The sequence below is a fragment of the Girardinichthys multiradiatus genome, chromosome 19 (assembly GCF_021462225.1).
Source record: "Girardinichthys multiradiatus isolate DD_20200921_A chromosome 19, DD_fGirMul_XY1, whole genome shotgun sequence".
In the NCBI taxonomy this organism is placed as follows: domain Eukaryota; kingdom Metazoa; phylum Chordata; class Actinopteri; order Cyprinodontiformes; family Goodeidae; genus Girardinichthys; species Girardinichthys multiradiatus.
In genome coordinates this window covers 35,859,027-35,881,117 of record NC_061811.1, presented here as the reverse complement: position 1 = coordinate 35,881,117, position 22,091 = coordinate 35,859,027, and the positions used below count along the sequence as shown (strand labels likewise).

Sequence of the window (22,091 nt, the reverse complement as noted above, 5' to 3'; positions counted from 1 at the left end):
GAAGCTGATATCTGTTTTAGTTAAAACAACCAAAATCAAATGACTGTAATTATGCAGCGTTTGTTTCTTTTTGAATGGGCTTTTCACTTTTTACCCCCAGTTCGTTCTGTGAATCAAGTACTAAACCATCACAGGACATTCAGTGCCTTGCGAAAGTATTAACCTTTGAATTTTTCACGTTTTGTCACGTTACAAACGCAAACTTCATTGTATTTTACCTGCATTATTTGTTCGACCAACACAAATAAGCACATATTGAAGTACAATGATTTTCAAAATTTTTGTAATGTACAAATCTGAGAAGTGTGGCTTGCATATATATTCAGCCCCCCTGGGCCAATTCTTCGTAGAACCATTTTTCCTTGTGATTACAGCTGCTGGTTGTTCGAGGTACGTCTCTACAGACTTTACGCATCTAGAGACATTTTTGCCTATTCATTCTGTTCCGTCAAATCTGACCAGTTTGCCTCTCTGGGTGAAGAAAGAATCACCAACATGATGTTGCAACCACCCCATTTCACTGCAGGGTTGTTGTGTTCAGGGTGATGCACAGTCTTAGTTTCCTCTAGATAGTTTATTGCATTTAGGCTAAAATGTTTAATTTTGATCCCAGGCGACCATAGCACCTTCCCCCATGTTTACTATGTCCACACAATGGCTTATGGTGATTTGTTTAAGCAAAAACTTTTAGCTTTTTGTAAAAAATGGCTGTCTTCTTGCTACTCTTCCATAAAAACTCAATTTATGAGTGCACAATTAATAGAAATATCCTAAGGATGGACAAATATAGGATTATTCTAATAGTCCAATCAACAGATTCTCCCACATGAGCTGTGATTCTCTGCAGCTCCTCCAGAATTAATGTGTCTCTTGACTGCTTCTCTGATCAATGCTCTCCTTTACGAAGCCTGTCTGTTATGATGGACAGCCATGTTTGGGTAGCCTTACAGTTGTGCCATACTCTTTTCATTTTCAGAATATGGATTGAACAGTGCTTTGTGAGATATTATATAACCTAATCGTGCTTTAAACTTCTTTGCTATTGCCTCCCAGATCTGTCTGCAGGTCACTGTGATGCTGTTTGTTCAGTAATGTTCTGTAGCAGACCTCTGAGGTCTAAACAACACCTGGATTTATACTGAGATTGGACACCATTTACTAATTAAGTGAAAGTTGAAGGCAGTTGGTTGGACTGGATTTTATTTAGGTGTATCAGATTAGAATACAACTGCATTCCAAGCTTAAAGGTAAAAGCCATGTATACATACCAGTAAAAAAATAGATATGGCTGTAACATGAATACTTGTGATAAACTGCAAGAGGTATGAATATTTCTGCTAAATAGCAGTCAGAAACATACAGGAGAACTTACTGCAAACAGTGGAACAAATGTTTTGACAGTCGGGTTCCTTACTTGGAAGAGGTCTCTGGCAGGCTTGTCCGGCAAGTTAAGAACACCCAGAGAGCTGGCTCGCTTCATGCTGCTCCCACATGCAGAAAGGCAAGGTGAGGGGTCAGAGGTGAGGGGGTGGAGAGTCAGGCATGAGGTTTTAAACTCAGTGGAGTTACATGAGGGTCAGTGATAAAGCCACAAAAAGGTTAGTTTCGTCATAATGTATCTGATCTTGGGTTTTCAAATTAGACCAGGACACGTAAAGTGTTAGCACCACTTCTTAAAACAAATCCACAAGTTTACGTTTTTAGTTTATTAGGTTAATGGAAAATTCTATAATGTGTGTGTTGTTAGACATTTGGGATGACATTTTGGGCTGCTACGTTGTGTAAAAAAAGGTATACATGTGAGAAGACAAATCTTTTTTGGAAAAAGACAAAATGATTGATAATATGATACTGAGTCACTCAGGGACTGACCAATCAGATTGTGTTTATTCTGGCAGACCAAAATGTGCAACCATTAATATTAAAAAACAATCTTACTATGTTGGGCACCCAGACATTAACATTACAAGTTAAATCCATGCAGACGCAAAAAGTAAAGCATAAAAATGAGGTTTTTGTGAAGTGTCACTGCAGAAAACATCCATCTTAAATCACTCCAAAGGTTACTTTACTGTACACATGACCCCTAGAAAGCCTTAAAACACATTACATATTATGTTTGAATGACTTTGAGCTGTACATGTTTATTTAATTTAGCGATATGGTGGTGAAAACTACTTAATATGAAAAAAATCTTAATACTTTAATCTTTCTGAGTTGCTCATGTTTACCGTTCCTACGCTTTCTTTCAGCGTTATGTTTTACACATGTTGACTTTCATTGCTCATGGAAGAACTCAACCAAATCTCCTATTTCAGCATTATCTGTTTAGCTGTAATAACCCTGCTCCAGTTTCTCTATCAGGATGGTCCTTTCTCCACTTTTTAACATTGCGCAAATATAAAGATGCACAGAGAAATTAGCTGCTGACCAGAATCATCTAAATTTTTATTTCAGGAGCCCTGACCAGCAACCGGCCAGTTGGAATTATCAAAAGAACAATCTTTATTGGATCTGTGAACATGGTTCACCCTAAAGATGAATTCAGATGAAACACAAATGGTGAAAAACGTTATTTAAGAGAAAACCGTTTTTCCTATGATGTAATTGGACATGTCACCAGGTAACGGGACAACTGATCGAAGTACAGCAAAGCTGCTGTTTTTATTCTTTGGAAATTTCAGCTTTTTTCATGGCTTGACAGGTGTTGTAAATGAGTTAAAGTAATGATGTATATTCTTCATTGAATACACATGAAAACATAGAAGAGCTAGCTCTGCTAATTGTTCTAATCACTAATATAGGATGCCTAAGATGGTTTAAATGTACAGTCTGTTTTTCTTTTTTAATATGGGTAAAACTGATTTATAGCTGCTGCTTTTTCAAATTCAACGTGGTGAGCATCTGATCAGAACAAATAAAATGGCCGCTTACAGTAGAATGACTAGAATATTTGAATGTTTTTCTTAAATCTTCTAAATGCATGCCAAAAACTGGGATTTTTTTTTTTAACAAAGATGTTTCTGCAGTGAGTTTACATAGCTGTGAGAGTAAGCGATGATGATGATGAAGACAACCAACATCCCTGTCCATCACCATCACAAAACACAGTGAAGAGCAGCACCAAAGAACACAGGAGACCAGTAAGAACAAAGTTGAGGCATGCAAGTCAACATTCAGAAGAAATAAAATTTATTCATAAATAAAAAAACAAACCATTTTTATTTTACACAGGACAGTCATGCAGACATGTTGCTTTTTAAAACCAAAATTTAATGAAGGTGAAAAGTCCACAGCTTTAAGTTACAGTTCAGCCACAAAATGCAGTAAATAGATGGAACGATTAGTTGGGACTGATTTCCATGGGCACAAGTGTGATGGAAAATCCCAGGTAGACATTAGTAGTTTTTCTCTTATTTCAGACCCTCCTTAACATGGCCCATTACACCACTTGACTAAAGTACTTTCCCCTCCATTCAATCATTCATCTTTGGTATTCCTCTGTGAAGATGTTCAGGGTTGGTTAACAGATCCCTTAAAGGCCCATTATAGCATTTTGAAATGTTGTGTTTTCAACTAAAATAACGCGCTCAAGAAAATTGCATGTGACATATACCGTATTTTCCGCACTATAAGGCGCACTTAAAAACCATTCATTTTCTCAAAAAATGACTTAGCGCCTTGTAATCCGGAGCGCCTTATATATGGATCAATTGGTTAATTGGTTGATCCATACTGGTTGTACACGGCGCTCTGTCAAAATGTTTCAGTACGACTGGTAAACTACAAAGCCGCACCGCTTGCAGCATTACGGCTACCGTAGTCAGGGGCGTCGCCGAAGTAATAGCGGTAAACACCTGTACTGTGCTTACTCCTAGTCCAACACCACTTGTGTGTGTATAACGACCCCAAAATGGCACCTTTCAAGAGACACGCTTACGATGCTGAGTTCAAACTCAAGGCTGTCAGCTACGCAGTGGAACATGGGAATAGAGCAGCAGCGAGAGAATTCAACAGTTAACGCTACTATATTGTGAATGTACTAACGTTTGATTTAGTGCATCAAACTGTTTCTTTTACGTGTTTACTGAATCAGGGAAAAGTTCCCTTTCACGTTTTAACTAACGTTTGATTTCAACTTCAACTTCATAGACTCCAATGCATTCCTAACGTGCGGTTGGCTCTATTCAATAGAATTCTATGTAGAGGAGACCTTACCATGAGAGTGAATGGAGTTATCAGAACGCTGGTTTGTAGTGTATTAATAAAGTTTGACTGACTGACTTATCTGACTGTTTTGTTGACATTCTCTTTAGCACAGCTCCATCTAGTGGATGCATAACGCAACCCCAGTCAAACGTTTGACTGCAGTAGCTTCTATTCTATGCGCCTTATAATCCGGTGTGTCCTATATATGAAAAAAGTTCTAAAATAGGCCATTCATTGAAGGTGCGCCTTATAATCCGGTGGGCCCTATAGTGCGGAAAATACGGTAACTATTTTTCCCCATCAGCACTTTAGGAGCTGCGTATTGGTCAGTGGAAGTGCTAAAAGGCAATAATACAAACACTTAAAAAAAAAGAATAGGAAATCTTCCTTAAATAAAATAAGGACTTTGTGGACATGTTTTTTTAAAGATAAGATAAATGTAGTTAAAGATTTTTTTGTTTTTTAAAAACACAGATTTTTTGGTAATACTGTATGTTAACTTGACCAAAATATATTTGCTCCTTTTTTTTTACATGGTGTTTTCCTCTAAAATTCTATTTCAGTTCTGGAGAATCAGATGTTTCAGACGTTTTTTCAATGTCACAAAATTACCTTTCATTTAACCCATATCACTGATCTCTTTAGCTTTTTGCCAATACTGCACATTTCTAGAAGTAAAATTATATTGTTTCCAACACTTCTAAGAGTTTATCTTGAAGTACTTTCATTACCCCACTTTAGTCTAAAATGATAACCCTTTTCATCATGAAACCAAAGCAGTTTGCAGAAGTCAGCGTGTTTGCTTCTGTTGCACACGTTTTCGTTCAACTAAGAAACCCTTAAAGCAATGCAGTGGGGAACAATGACAATGGCATACAGGACAGTAGAGCCCCACTCCAACATTTTATGTGCAAACACAGCATCAGAGTTTCACCACTTCACAAAGTAGAGCAGTTCACTTCTTTTGGTTTTGGTTTAGCACACCAGCCAGATTTGTTCTCCGGGCTGCCAGGGCATAAATGGAGCCACCTGTAGCAGTTAATGCTGGTTTCTAGATTTGCTGATAGTTACCCAGGATTTTTGTGCTCATTGTCCCGTGACGAGCTGCCGCCTTTTAGCTTGCGGACGAGTTTCTCGCTGCTTCGACGTAGGGACGCTCGTAGTTTACTGAAGGAGCCACTCCTCTTCAGGGATCCTGAGCCGTCCTAGTGGGACACATCACAGACTTACACTTGACACCACTTGCTAAGATATTCTTAGATGCTAAAGACATTAATATTTGACCAGCGTTTTAGTTTGCAATAGAGATGCAGCAAGAAATTGGCTGGTGACCGAAATTGGATGATTTTCAGCGTGATCATCCCTGACTGGTGACCGATTCGAACATCAAAAATCTGATGTTTTTCAGTTCTGTTAACACAACATACTAAGAACTGCCAGGTCGTACCGACAGCAACACTCTCTGGTGTGGACACGGTTACTGAGGGAGGAGCCATTTTCAGCAACAGTCAGATGTTTAAAACTGAAGTCAGAGGTCACACAAAGATGTAAGAAGTTATTTCTAAGGAAATTATTTTTTCCATGTTAAGACATGTCTGTGGTTGATTGAGGATGCAAGAGAGCAAGACTTTCAACAGATAACAGAAAGGCTGAATGAAGTACAGTACAGGTTTTATGTTTTATCCATTAGCTTGTTTAACTTCTGTCATGGAAGATGCTGGAAGCCTTTTGGAGTAAAGGTAAAGATCTACTAAAACTACTATTTAAGTAAAGTTAGCTAGACTAACCTCGGTAATTGCTAAATCTAGTTTAAATTGTCGGCTCTTGAACATTAGCAAAACCCTGTTTTATAGCACCTGCTCTCTCTATAACACAATGCCTGACATCACCACAGCTTCTAATACGAATAATTATCACCTTGTAAAAATAGTTTGAATTCTGTTCTTATATGTACATATATTACATGTCCTGTAGTAAAATCGACTAAAATGGTTATTGCCAAGTAAAGCTCGATCGTATATCTACTGTGCTTCATGAATCTCTAGTGTTCAAGAGAAAGGACGATCAAAGGTTAATGCACTAATATGACTAACTGGTAAAACACCAATATAATCACCAACTTCCGCAGCCAGTGTCCTGCAACTTTTGAAAATACCCTTTTTCCAACACGCCTGAATGAAAAGGATGGCCCACTGCTAGGCGTCTACAGCACATGGTGACATGCTGAGGTGGTCATTCAGCCAGTTGATTCAGTTGTGTTGGAGCAGAGATGCAGCTAAAAGTTGCAGGACAGTGGCTCATGAGATCTGGAGTTGGAGACCCCTGGTCTAGATGAACAGAGGCACAGTCTAGTAGCACAGCAGATTTTCCTCAACTTTTACACCTTTAAGGGATATTTACATTATTGTGCAAAACATAAAGGTTTTACAATGTTTGCCGCCAGACCATAAGTGTTAGACTACTTTAAAGACATGAAAACGAGCACAAACTAATATTGATTTAAGCATTCGCACAATGCAGTGACACTGCTTGAGACTAATTTACAACCCAGAGTTAAAACTATATTTTTGAGACTTAACTTTGACTCTGAACATCCGTAAAAAGTGTTGTTAAGACTGCCAGAAGACACTTTTGAATAAGTATAGGAATCTCAAATGTCTTACAGAAAAAGGTTTTCTATTTCTCCTGTACTGCAGAAAGTGCACACAGCATGTGGCTCTCAGCCACATATTAATAACTCTTCACTTAAACACAAAATTATTCATACATCAGACGGATTCAGATCAACTTAACCAACATGTTTCTTCTGACAGGAAACTATATAGATGTGTGACATAATATGACAATGTGGCAGTGATTTCAAATATATAAATATATATCCATCTATAAAACAGCACAAACAGGCCTTCCTAGAGATAGTAGTCCATGCCGCTGGTAACATCTCAGGGCTGTAAGTCCAAGAGACACTGCTGGATGGCTGCATGGATACAGATCAAGGAAGAAGCCACTTGCCAGAGTAAGCGACACATTTGGCCTTTGCTATATCTAATCTGGGCAATGAAGAAGACTTCTCGTCTTCTATTTTGGGGTGAAATGAAACAAATTGAATTGTTTGGTCATAATAATATAGTGTTCATTTGGTACAAAAAAGTAGAAGCATTCATCCCCATGACCAAAGGTTGTGGTGAGAAAATGCTTTAGTGTTTTCCAGTCAATGGGACTGTCAACTAAAGTAAATTGCCACATGAAAAAAAGAAGACTAGATTAAAATTAAAGTCGCAGTCATACGTTTACAAACACTCAAGACCTTGATTTTCATATTAACGTAAGGACTTTAAGAATGCATTTGGGTCACGGTGCTGGTGGCGCAAGGGGTTAAGTATGTGTCCCATGTACGGACTCCTTGGTCCTCGACGCAGGCCCTATTCCTGGCACACCGATGTTTACTGCATTCCTTTCCCCCGCTCTGTCCACCCTACTTCCTGTCAACTTACTTTCAAAAAAATGGAGAAATAAAGGCTGCTAAAGCCTAAAAAAACATGTTTAAAAAAACAAAAAACAATGCATTTGAACCCTCCATTTACCAGGATGGAATTACTTTGCAGCTAGCAACTTCAATTAATTAGAGAGCCAAGATTGAATTCATTACGGATTTTTTTCAAATCTACTGGAAGTCATAAATATTCACATACCCCCAATAATATTAGGTAAGTAAATAAGGAAACCTGCAGTAACCTGTAGAGCAGTATGTATATGGATGCAAATTACTTTTAATGTCTTGTATCTGGTCAAACTTGAAATGGTATTGTTTCAACTTAATGTGTGTGGCTTCAGCAGGAAATTCAACCTCAACCTGATTCTCATTTTCTTGCAACTAAAGAAAAACCTGAAGGAAAAATTTATTTCAAACATTAAGCAAGATCTCAGTAGTTGTATGAGGCGTGGCCCAGTTACTGATATCAAGGTAAAACACGGATTTCAAACAGTTACGGTTTAAACTCCTCTAAGATTTTCACCCCATCACTCTTAAGTTAGAGCTGTTTAAAACTACATCTGTAAGCTAATTAATTAACCATCTAATACCAGTTGTTAGGTTCTCTGGTTTTGCAGCTGTGTGATACTGAAAATTCAAGCTCACTCAGTCATGAAGGCACACAGAAGCAGAGAAGGAACGCACAAAGAGGCAAGAGGCACAGGTTCAGGTGAAGCAGAGAGATTAGGTTTTATTAGAAGTTAAACACAAACTGGGAGATGCACAAAAACAAGACAGGACAGAATATTAGTAGCAGAAACTGAGGACCGACTGAGGGAAGAGCTATTTAAATCCCGAACTTTCAAAAAAATGCAACAAGAAATGCTTGTTTACACCAAATGCTCTGCATCCCCATCACTCTCTCACTACCAACCCCAAGATCAATATACAGAAGTTAAAGATGAACATTTTTCTGTTGGTTTCAACCCAAATATTGAATTAATCCAACACAGTTTTACATTAAATAAAAAAAAAAAACGGTTCCAACTTTTCTTAAATCCACATTTCAGTCCATTCTTCACAAAACCAGCTGACATTCAAGTCCTGTTCTGACTTGCAGCTGAACCCTGATGACACAGAGCACAAAGTGACAAACTAATGGCTAACCTCTGGCAGGAGGTGAACCCTACATGTGCAGAACTATAAGCAACACTGCTCTTAATCATGCTGATGAAATAAGTGTTATTTACAGAGTTTAGATGGTACAGTTCATTAAAACCGCAGAACTTCTGAAGCAGCTTTTTATTCTGCCTATCTCAGACCTGGTGACTCGTTTTAAATACATTTGACAAAGGATGTACTGTAAGTGTTTCAATTTGAATAATGTCTACTGTTATCTTTCTTACCTACCTACCTAGCTGATTTGAATACCAGCTGGCATGTTTGCACATCCAGAAACATTTCCTTCTCATTCTGACCAAGAGTGGAGTCAATAATATCCACAAAGTCTCTTTATTGCCATTTAAATTCCTCTGTTTTTATTATCACACTGGTAATTTCACTTCATCCGTGTCACTTTGCTATAATTTTGTTTCAATAAACTTCTTCACGTGTCACACATGGGCTCATTTGGACCCGTTTTCCATTTTTACAAACACTGCTTCTGACAATGGAGCTGATCTAACGCTTGATCCTTCAAACAAGATTAATTTTTTATATTATTAAAAAATGCTACTTAAATAAAATGGTTTGCATCCAAAACTAATTATTTGACAAATGTTCTTGAACATGGATTAAGACGCCTTCAAAAACCTATTCTCCAAAGCCAAAACTGCATTTATATACACAAATGCCCTAAAAAGACATGCATGGATTAGAATCAGAACAACTACCTAACAATTTTAGCAATTTGTATTTTGATCAAATACAGTCATATGCAAAACAATCCATATCCCTTTAACCTTTTCACATTACAAACACAAACTTCAATGTATTTTTTGCAGGCAGTTTATGCAACAAACTAACACAAAGTAACACATAATTGTGAAATATGAATAGTTTGCTTTATTGAACCTGCTTTTGCTACAATTACAGCTGTAAGCCTTTTGGACTCTTCTTTACCGGCTTTGCTGAATAAACAGTCGGGCTGGATGGAGAGTAATATGTCCCACAGGTTCTCTACAGGATTTAGGACTTTACATAATTATGCTTTGATCTCTGGCTACATGTTTAGGGTCGGTGACCTGCTGGAAGATGTGGGCGCTCCACTTAAGTCTTTTGTGGTTGCTAGCACGCTTTTCTTCCAGGATTGCAGTGGAATTTAGCTCCATCTGTCTTCCCATCTACTTCTCTTCTGTCACTGGAGAAGAAATGCAGCCACACAGAATAATGCAGCCACCACCATGTTTTACTGTGGATGGTGTGTTGATGGTGGTGTGCAGTGTGCAGCAGAACTTTTGACTAATTAGGTGGCTTCCAAAGCGATGGTGCAGGAATTTTGTTTAGGGTATTGAATAAAAGGCGCAGAATACAAAATCACGCGGCACTTTTCAGATTATTATTTGAAAAAGGTTTTGAAAACCATGTTTTTATTTCCACTTCACAATTATGTCCTACTTTGTGATAGTCTTTCACAAAACTCCCACAAAAATAAACTGAATTTTGTAACTGTATCATGACAAATTGTGAAAAGGTTTCAAAATATGAATATTTTTGCAAGGCACTGCAGCTGAATGATTAGCGCAATCAGTGCTTATTACGCAGTCACTCATTTGTGGAGGTCAGGCCAAAATGAAGAGAATTCCTGGACCTATCATGACAAACAACTATATTTATTGAAATCCTGTCAATTGCGTGGCACAATCTCTAAGAAAACCTACTAGAAGAGTCTAAACAAGAGGATAAATAGTGTTAGAGAAGAAAAAGAAATGGCTCGAATTTAATGTTGTCACAAAGAAATATAACACCAGGCGCCCACCACAAACAGCAGATGCACAGTTTCGTGGGGTTAGAGGGGCTTCAAAATTGTATGACTGCGGTTCAGTGAGGTGTGAAGAATCCCTCCAGGGAAAAGAGGAGGGTGGGATTGGAGTCAAAACTGAAGAAAACTGTAAAGCTGAAGGGGTTGAGGCGAGGCGAAGCATCCGTCATGCAGAAGACAAGTTTTTAGAACCATTACAAGGCATCTGGAGTTAAGCCTGCCATCCAGACAGAGCAGAAAGAAGAGAAGACGGAAATATAAACAGTGACAGGTAGAGGAAAAAAGGCACATGAGATAGGGACCAAAAGTTTCAAAGGCAAAGCTAAGCACACAGATGGACTAGGAAAACAAAGAAACGTCAGCTTAAAGGGTTTCCACAAATCAGACACGGTATCTTTTCACCAAACTGCATGTAAGGTAAAGAGGCTACTCTGCACCTATAGGCACATCAGAGAAAAGTCTACACATATATTACTCTCACTGAATCTGGTAAACAAACTGATATTTACCCAGAGCTTACAAGAACAGCAGGTCTGAGTTCCACAAATTGGTCTAGGGTTCCTAAATTGGTTGTCAAAATCTCTTAAACCCAAAAGAACAAAGCAGAAACATAATAGAGCAGGACCAAGAAGGATTCTATGACAGAGCACATTTCACACTTCACTTCATTGAACAAATGACCCACGAAACAAGGGGTAAAAAGCCAAAAATAGTCTGAATAAATCTCAGCACATTACAATAGCTTTTATTTGTTTTACATGTTTCTATTGTTGTGTCTAAATGCTTTTCCACTGGAACTTTAACATGAATTACTGCAAGTTTGAAACATGGCCACTAGGTGGAGCAGTTTACCAGTTCACTGTGATGATTTGATACTGTGTCTGAATCTGGAAAATAGATGATAGACTTTTATTAAGGTGGTGAAACTTTATTAAAACATAGCAAACATATAGGAGACGCAGAAAGAAAAGACATGAGAGCAGCCAGAGTCTATCCAATATGAAATGTTAAACGACATATTAACTCAGATGTAATCTCTAACTCCCAATCGGTTCTGGTATTTAAAAAAACAGCTAAAACACGTTAGACATTTAGTGTAAGTAAGTTAAACTGAGTTATACTGTAGCTCAGTTCACACAAAAGAGTAGATATGCAACAGTTAGCTAATTCCACAGATTAGAATCAGACAGTTTTCCCTAGATTTGCTCTGTTCTGTGATTGGCTAGGCAAAAACTCAAGAAAAAGGAATAAAAGTTTTTTTCTTTTCCTCAAATGCATCAAAATGCATGAATATATAACATTCTAGTTTGACTAAAATAAAAAATGTAGTTGGATCCCTTCAAGTTAGTTTTATGTTCCAATGTTTGCTTAACTTTGACCTGACAGAGCTCTCTGGCTGCAAACATGCTTACTGGAGAAGGTAAAAAGTACAGGAAAAAACAAAGATGAGAAAAATCACAATTTTCTTTTTCAGGCTGCAGCACAACAAACACATGAGTGAACATGTGCAGCACAATGCTCACAGATAGAGAACATCAAGTCAGGAGTACAGTACAGAGCCCGTGTTGAGTCGAAAAAGACTTATGAGTTTGACTTATTAATCAAAGGGAAGAGAAGAAACTGAAGAGGAAGTGATGATTTCTTTGATAGATTCAAAACCAAAATAAGGATCTGAAACTGCAGACAGGTGGTGAAATAAGTGCTTCTAATGTAACTTAGATTGCAAGTTGGACAATAACATAACTGGAGCAAAATTAATAAAAGTTCTTAATACTGCAAAAAGGCTCAATTAAATCTACCTTTCTCCAGGTTCTCTATTCATAGTATCACTTCAGCTGAACTGCTGAATACAAACTAAATTTAAGACTAAACCAATCCCTTCCAAAGCTGTTTCCAGATCAGCTGGGTTCAGGTATTTCCATCAGCTGCTGATGGTTTGCAGGATGCTGCCTGCTACTAACAGACAGCATCGTCTATATAAACACTCATACGTTGCACCAGAACTCCCACTGCCATGACCACAGGTGAATGAGATGCTGATTGATTGTTCAGGATGCTATGGCTACTGTTGCTACTGAGGAGGCCAGCTCAGCAGAAGCAGCAGCAACTTACAGCAAGTCTACAGCTGTGTTCAAATTCAGGGGCTGCATCCTTTGAAGGACCTGGTCAACGTGGCCCGAGTCCTTCCAAGGCCGCGAACAATGCGAAGGCCAGAGGTAAGCGACTGTGAAATTGGACTAGCTGTCCCCGCCCTTACCTCAGCATAACTTCTGTCGCCTAGCAACCGTGACAGCGTGAAGGGCGGAGATGTGAAGCCGTAAAAATAGAACCCAAACTTTTGCTCCATATGTAAAGCTGGAGGAACTCCAGCAGTTGCACCGTTTTATATTTGGTTTAAAATAATTTTTATGTTCATTGATATAAAAAATATAACACTGTAAATAAAATACATGAATGGCAAATACTATGTGTTTAATTAAACCATAAAACGTATAACTGAAACACTAACATATTAACTTTCTGAAAAAAGTTGATTTGTAGAGCAACTTATTTAGATTCTCAGTACTTTACTCAATAACAAATGAAACACTGAAATAAACCAAACATTAACAATTAGATATCACCTAACTGAGTTATATGTGTGTCTGACTTTCACTCAGTGGTACAGGCCAGAGGGAGTTTGAGAACAATGTGCAGGCCTTCTGTCCGGGTATAGAGAGTTTCGACCACTGTGATAGATTAATTGGTGATGACATCAACTGGTTAAAATCTGTGTGTCAGCTGGCGAGGCGAGGCGAGGCGAGGCGAGGCGAGGCGAGGCGAGGCGAGGCGAGGCGAGGCGAGGCGAGGCGAGGCGAGGCGAGGCGAGTTGGCTGTTAGGGTAGTGAGAACGGACATCTCCCAAAACGTTGTTGTAAAAGTTTTTTTTGTGTCACAAAAAGTGTAATATATCAAAGTTTTTGCCATGCTCCTCCACCACTGGGCATTCCGCTTCGAATTGCAATGAATCATGGGATAGGGTGGGATGGAAAAGATACACCGGACCCATCCTTCAAATCTGGGCAAAAGATGGATGCATTTGGAGGAGCCTTCACCTCGCTGTAACGCAATCACCCTACAAATGTGGCCTTCGAAGGATGCAGCTCGTGAATTCGGACACAGCTTACATCTACATGTAGCGTCACTGCAGGGACTAGAAGCAGAATACTACAGATTCTCCTGGTTAGAAACGTGGCTGTGCTGCAGAGAGGGTTAGATAGACTGTATTAGGAAATACATATAGTAGATTTACTGTAGTAAAGTCCCAAGTAAATTTCAAACTACAGATACACCAGCTGATAATGGGAATCTGATGATTTTATGCCTGATCATTGATTGGCCAGCTTTAAACTAAGAATCCAATCTTTGTTGCGATTGTAATAATAAGGAATAACTAAGTGTTCCATGTTGCACTAGCAGCACTTTTCAGTATGGAAGTTGTTATTTCAAAAAGATGATTTAAAGTTAGTTATTTTCAATATTAGTGAGGTGTTAAATAATGAAGTCAGAAGAAGCACAGAGATGCGAGAAGCTTCTAGAAAGGAAACAGTCTTTTCAACTGAGATGTAGGCTGTGCATTTAGGCAGCAGAAGGGAGGGAGACGTCAGCAGGTATCAGGTGGCTAACACATCCCAGCAAAGGGTCTCTGTTTAATCCTTTTGAAGTTTCATTCGGACTATTGTGGAACACGCTGGAATAGGATATTTTAACAATTTGTACACTGCCTCGATCCAAATAGAAACAATAAATGATGGATCATAACAGAAAAGCTTCATCAGGCTTCTCTATGATTAAAATAAATTAAAGAATGATTTAACAATATCTCACATAACAGTGAACCAGAGCTTTTCCTCTAAAAATATGAAACTATAATCTGCTTTGTAAAGAAGATATGCAATAATTGTTTTCAGTAGGGTTTTAATTGTACACACACCTCTGTCCTATTACCCGGTGGATATTACTGTATTTAATAGATTTCCTGTGTTGCAGAGAGAGACTGATCTGGAAAGTTTTGCTGTTTTAGAGAAATCAATTTCATTTTCCTAGATGGTTACATGTTCCAGTAATGTCGGCCAGGCATGTCAGAGCATTGGAAAACTCTAGATCAGAAATCTCTCTAATTAAAACTCTACAACTCAACCTGTAGACAGATGTAATTGTGTTGACATTAAACAGCAAGAGCAACACAGGAACAAGTGTGACAGTCAATCAGCATTTTCAGTACGGCACAAAGTGTTAAATCGTTTCTTTATTAGAAACATGCTTTTCTGTTGTAGATACAGGAAAACCCTGAATGTATCTTATTGAGAGAAATCAGTGAAAATAAAAATTCTAACTATTTTCTTTTTTTTTACCAAATGCAAAGTAGATGGGACTGAAGGAGACAATAAGTGTCATGTCAATAAAGCAACAGGTCTTAAGTTTAACAGCATTGACCAAACACATTCAAATCCAGAAGGATGGAGCAAAATTTCAGATTCCTAAAGTTACTCTCCTTTTATTTCCACTACCATGACACATTTACATCTGTGGTTTTGGTCCATAAAGATGGAGGCTGTGTATCATAGCAACATAGCTGTTCCTCCAGCTGACAGACTCATGATATAAAGCGCTGAGGGCTGTGTACTGTACTTACCCCGTTCCACTCCACGCTCATACTCACTTCCTCGCCTCCGTCTGGCCCGCTCTCATACTTCACTGTGTCTGAAGTCAAACTCTCTCGGCTGCGCTGCTTCTCACGTGCCTCTGGTTCACTCAGAACCTCGGCAACCCGCTGCTTGTGCACATTGTCCAGACCCTGAAAGACATGAACACAAGTGTTTGGTATGTTACTACAAAAATGTAACTGGTTTCAATTACAACAAATCACTCAACTTAAAATGTAAAATCACTATTTCAACAAAGTAACGTCAGTAATTACTTTTAAAAGCATTAAGATCTGCTATAGCTTGGTGACAAGAAAAAGATTACACCTCGATTTGTTATTATTATTGTCAACAGAAAAGTGCTTCCACGTTGTGCCCGTGTTTCTTGGGTTCTCATTAGGTCTTCACATGCTACTAGATGAGCAATTTTAATCCTATATTGCCACATAAAAATAAAACTCGCTCATGTGGTCCTGTATTAATAGCTGGTAGTCCTCTTTTTTCACCTACCTCACACTGCAGAACTCTTTCTGAAACATCATGCTGTTCTGTCCTCTATCTGAAAATGTCTGGTTCAGATTCTACTTAAATATTCCTCCCAGGGAAGAAGAAATTATAAGACTTTTTAACTAATGTAGTCTCTTTTCTCCTAACTTACTCTGATGGTTGGTCCTGAGAAAATAAACACTTCAGTTCGTTAAAGAAGTTACAAGCTTCTGCTAAAGTCACTAAACTTAGCACAGTCATTAAAAGTCATTTTATTTATAGTGGTATGACTTTACACATGATGCGAAGAAGGAGTCATTAATGAATACTTGGACATCCCTGAAAGAGGCGGGGGTATGTTACATTTGTATATTTGTTTCTCTTCGGACCATCATGCAAGGTGTCTGAGGGTTAATGATAACCTCTGCGGTCCTTACGAGTTGAACATAGAATATGATTTGTATAATTGGATTCAGGAGCTGGAAACAGGTCGCATTGGAACCTCTGAAAAAGATGCAAACTATAGTATTCTTTCTCCTAAAAGAGCTATAAAGAAATTTTAGGAAAGCAACTTTGAAGTTTATGAGGTGATTAAAAGTTGAGCAGTATTTTCTCTGTCCCAAGTTCCAGGAGAAAACCATAGGTTGAAAATAAATAATTAGTAAGTAAGTGAGTTAGTAAACTTTATTTATATAGCACCTTTTATAGATCAGAAACCACAAAGTGCTTCACCATAAAAACAGGCATGAAAACCACAGAAGATAAAACAGCATACATATATCAAAACTAGTTAAAAGCCAGTCTGAATAAATGAGTCTTCAGCTGCTTCTTAAAAGATTCAACAGAATGAAGACAGTGGAAGCAGAACAAAGGCGACATATTCCACAATCTGGGGGCCACAGCTCTAAAGGACTCATCTCCTCTGGTCTTAAGATGTGTTCATGGGACCATTAACAGCCTTTGACTGGAAGACCTCAGACTGTGAGAAGGTGTAGGGTTCTAGAAGGTTAGAGATAAAGGCAGGGGCTTGACCACATAGGACTCTAAAGGTAAGGACTACAATTTTACAATGAATTCTAAAATGAACTGGTAGCCAACATAAAGAGATTAAAACTGGGGTAATGTGCTGTCTCTTTCATGTGTTAGGTTAAAAGCTTTGCAGCAGCATTCTGAACTGACTGGAGGCGGTCAGAATCAAACACATAAAAACACTGTTACAATAATCAAGACGAGATTAAATAAAAGCAAGAATAATCATCTCTAATTCAACTTATGACACCAGAGTTTGGAGCTTAGAAATATTTCTTGGATAAGGAAAATATTTTCTGATGAATCCATGAGAATGGCACTTCAAACAGAAGGCTGAATCAACAATAATCACTGAGGTTTCAGAGCTTTGTTTTAACAGAGGAGGTTATTGCTTGGTTTTAGTTATTCTGTTCACAGGGGGCAATCATTAGGGTTTTAGTCTTATCAGAATTCACCTTCAAGCAGCTGTCGCAGAACCACTGTTTTATACTACTAATACACTAATACAGCTTATCAAGGAGGATAACTTGTGAATACTCAGCTGTCTTAAAAGAACAACAGAGCTAGATGTCATCAGCATAGAAATGATAAGAAAACTGCCTGATTATTTGGCCCAAGGGGCAAAACATCCAAAGGTTTATAAATATATATTTGAGCTGATGAGCACACAGATATTTGAAACACAATAATAAATGTCACTTCAACTACGACTTAAGGTATAAGCCAAACTGACCTTTTTACATATAGAAATACAAACTTTGACACCAGTAAGTTAAAGTTATTCTATGCCAGTTATTTTAAAGACAGACTTCTAGTGTTCTGCTGTAAGTAAACATAGTTAATTCAGACTTCAGCTAACCTTAGATTTTTCTTAATTCTTCAGTCCTAATATGCTTATACAATATATTCAGACAATTATACATGAGATAGTTCAACCTACAGCAACTGGCATGACATGTATACCCCCTGAATGTTTTTTTAGAACTTTGTTGTGTTTCAACCACAATCACAGATTTAGGTCTGGACTTTGACTGGACCATCTTACAACATGAATATGCTTTGATCTACAAATTCTTTTATATACGCTTTTGATTTGAAACTTTTCAGTTTATAAATAAATAAAAGAGACTGTGACCACGACTATCTGTTGAGTATACAAGTATTCCTACAAAGTAAAAACAAATGTACAATGACAACAAACATATTAAGAGGCAATATTTTGGGTTTCTTCCATTTATAAATATGTCTTTCGGCTCTTAACATTTATAGCACAAACATGCCTTAGAATTATTATTTGTAATACTTTACGATGACGATTTATGCTGCAAACACCATGTTTCACAATGGCGGTGGTGTGTTAAGGGTGATGTGCAGTGCAAGTTTTCTAGCACATAATATTGCATGCAGGCCAAAAGTTGAATTGTGGTCTCATCTGATCAGGTCACATTCCTACATGATTTTCTGTATTCTACATGGAGTGCAACAAGCTGAGAATGGGAATGCTGCCTTTCTTTCCTTGCCATTCTCCCATAAAGACCGGCTCTTTGAAATAAACATTTTGTTGCTCTGTCAACAAAGTCTCCCACCAGAGAATCTGTTGCATCTTAGCAGCTCCTCTGTAGTTACCATGGGCCTCTTGGCTGCTTCTCTGAGAAGTGCTGTCCCTCTCTTCCTTCAGATGATTGACTGAACAGTGCTTTATGAATGGTGTTTTATATTGTTTAATTGTTTTTTCACTGATGTTTCTCTAAGGAAGCTGTGAAGTTTTACAGAACATGTTTTTATACTGATAATTACACACAGATTCTATTAATCAGATGACCTTTGACAATTGGTTCCACTGGATTCTAGTTGCGGGTTTTAGAGTAAATTGGGTCAAATACATATTAATGCCACAGTTTTCAAATTTCTATCTGTAAAAGATTTTGAAAAGCATGTATTATTTTCCATCCTCTTTACAGGTATTACTACTTTATGTTGCTTTATTTCATAAACTCCCCCAAAACTGAGGTCTATTAGGTTTGTGCGTCTAATTGTAAAATTGTGAAACTGTATTTCTGCAACAAGAAACTGGCAGAAACAAGCACAATTTGATAGCTGATCCAGTCACACCAGAATGTGTTCTGTTTCCTGTGATCCTGTCTGAGGAATGAATCATTTAAGATGGGGAAAAAACAAGGTCCAAGAGGTCAAACTGTAGAAAGAGTAAATCATGTTGGTAAAGATCTATGCTGCTAGTACAGTGCCAATATTCCTTGTTTCTTTCTTAAGATAAAACTATACAGAGAGATCAGAACCTTTAATAGTGCAAAAAAGTCAAGGCTCTGACTACTACAAAAACCTGCCTTTTGAAGACCTACAACAAGAGATGCTATTTTTCTAAATTAAACGAACAAAATGAATAAATAACTAGCATTGAGCACTGCTCAGACCAATTGTTGTCCGTTGGCAGCTCTCAGGGTTTGAATTAATAGTTTCCGTCATAACAGAAGATTAGACTAAATAAACAACCTGAATAAAATTAACAAGACTTAATAAAAGCTAATATTTTTAACTGTTTTGCTGATTATTACATAATAGAGTGCTTTGCCAAAGTACCCCCTCCTTTAGCATTTTTTATGTTTGTTGCCTCACAACCTATAATTCAAATGGATTGTTTGACAATTTGAACCATTTCATTAACAAAACATGTCAACAACTTTAAAGATGTATATTTTTTAAGGTGAAGGAAACAACAAATAGGACAAAACAACAGAAAACTTCAGTGCGCATAACTGTTCAGCGCCCGTCCTAAAGTCAGAACTTTGTAGAACCCCTGTTTGCAGAAGCAAGTCTCTTTGGAGAAGTCTTGATGAGCTTGCCACTAGGAGTCAAAGCTAAACTGCTCCAGCTCATTCATGCTGGATGTTATTGCTTGTGTATGGTAATCTTGAAGTCTAACCGCATGTTGGACCATTTGTGTGCTGAATATTGGACTACTTGCACGGTGCAGGACGCCAAAAGGCCTCCAGGCGGTTTCGGCCATTTTGTATCCAGGACATTGCGACTGATACGACGGGACGCCCCAAGTCTGACGTCACAGGGCACTATATATGGAGGCACCCATTTTGAACACCCTGCCTTCAGCTGGAGATCGTGACCCGATCACCAACATCTGAAGCATCACCTGGAGAAGAGTCCCGAGTGGATTCCGTTTATTCTCTCTTGTTGGCCCACGAACAATTCATAACTGAGGTTTCTGGACTAAGAAGGCCAGAAATTTCACTTTGCCGATCGAAGACATGAGTTTAACACATAACTAAAAACACGGAGTTCGAGGAGACGAACCGCCACCGTGTTTCATCCTAAGTCGACTTTGATGGTCAGATCACCTTTTTCCCCTTTTCGCCAAGGAGGCCAAAGGACGAAGACTGACCGCTTCTTGGAGTTTAACTGCAACAACGCTTCACGCCCCCTTTTTCCCTTCGTCGCTCGACCCCGCTCAGAAGAAAGCTGACAACAAGTAATACCCATCTTTTATTTTCTTTCTTTCTTAGAAAGCCTGGGCAGAGTAGGAGGTCTTAGTGTGATGAGATTCGCTAGTTAGAATCTAATGTGTTCTGAATGATATGTGCATGTAACCTTGTTATTGAAACTTTGATGTGCCGTGTTGATGTCTGAAGCCGCTGCGCTCCCAGCTCTGTGCGTGTTTTGTGGGGTATTTTACCACCTGAGAGTCAGCGCAGGTGCACTGTGAGACTGGACTGCTAAAATAACCTCATGGTGAAATTCCCCATTTTTTCTTTGTCTTCAATCTCACTGCTCGCTAGCTTGCCGCCAAAAGTTTTATAACTCTTTGTGTGCTCAGGAGTTGGGGGAGGTTTTATGACTGAGTATAACTGAGTTACAGTTGGAGCTGCGCCCCAACATCCTCACCACCACACCCCTTTGTCATATTCTCATTTGTGCCATAACTGCTGGTTGATTCAATACACACCCACTACTGTTGATTAAACAGTGACATCTCTGGTAATAGTTATTAATTATTACGGAGTATTTAACGGTTGTAATTGTCAAAGGCGTTGAGCCACAATTACACCACCAGAAACATCTCTGGTCTCGATTCATAAATGAGGATTTTGGTTAAGAAATTGATTTTGTCAAATTATGATTTTTAATTATAATTATTGATAAAGATTAATCAATCAATAATCATAACTCCCAACACGCAGATTCTTAATTGGATTGAGATCTGGACTTTGACTAGACCATTCCAATGCATTTAAATGTTTCCCCTTAAACCAGCAAAGTGTTGCTTGACCAGTATGCTTCGGGTCATTGTTCTGCTGGAAGGTGAACCTCCATCTCAGTTACAAAAAACCCCAGAAATGTTAAGCCGACCACTTCTATCTCAGTTTCGACATGTAGGTTTGGCAACTACCCATGAGTTACACCTCAGCTTTAACAACAAGTCAAAACACCACAAGTGAGACAGCCCACCTGCTTCCTGGAACGCATGGCTGCCTCCTCAAGAGTCTCAGCTGCCTCAAACTTGCCCTGCCGCTTGTAAAGGGCACCCAAGTTCTTCAGGGTTGTGGTAACAGTGGGGCTGAAAAACAGTGAGAAGAATATCATGTCTGCGAGTCTTTTTGCTGAACATTAACATAAAAATGATGTGATTGCTAACCGATTTAAAATGTGCATGATCATTTTAGCCATCTCTACAGAAGGCTAATACATAAAAACTTTTCTAAAGAAAAAAGAAAACCAACATTTGGACCAAGCCATATTAATTAATTCAGACTTGTTGAATAATGTATAATATTTCAGGCTGATGATTCTTGATGTAAAAGAAAAACTGACCTGTCAACTTTACATGCTTTGTACCAGCCTCCATATTCTCCGAATGGTGAGCTGTCCTTCTGCTTCCCCTGTGAAATAATGCACAACTTATATACAACTACAATTAAGCAAGAACAAACCTTATAATCAAAAATACAATGACATCAAAAATGAAATTGTAACATTGCAATTTCAAATTTTATTCAACTGTAATTTATTCACTTTGAAACAAATGTGTTATTTATTATTACTTCCTCTGATAGACAACATGAATATGCTTTGATCTAAGCATTTGGGCTACATATTTATATACATATACCTCCTTGCACAAATTCACTGTTTACAGCACATTACATAGTATATATTTTTAGCTGTACATATCATGCCTTCTTCAGTGTATATTACACTT

At 38.2% G+C, this 22,091-nt stretch overlaps 1 protein-coding gene across 3 annotated transcripts in view; it reads right to left on the bottom strand.

The window, feature by feature from the left end:
• klc1a (kinesin light chain 1a) overlaps positions 1-22,091 on the bottom strand; it is a 58,003-nt gene that overhangs the window by 5,382 nt on the left and 30,530 nt on the right. Inside the window, exons 11-15 of one of the 3 annotated variants that reach the window (XM_047345979.1) lie at positions 21,704-21,771; positions 21,341-21,449; positions 15,337-15,498; positions 5,281-5,414; positions 1,415-1,481 (exon numbers count right to left, since the gene is read on the bottom strand). In XM_047345979.1, coding sequence (XP_047201935.1) covers positions 1,415-1,481; positions 5,281-5,414; positions 15,337-15,498; positions 21,341-21,449; positions 21,704-21,771 — 540 coding nt within the window. Of the gene's footprint in view, positions 1-1,414; positions 1,482-5,280; positions 5,415-8,406; positions 10,879-15,336; positions 15,499-21,340; positions 21,450-21,703; positions 21,772-22,091 lie in introns of those variants that run through there. The other 2 variants (XM_047345980.1, XM_047345982.1) reach the window with 2 other exon arrangements.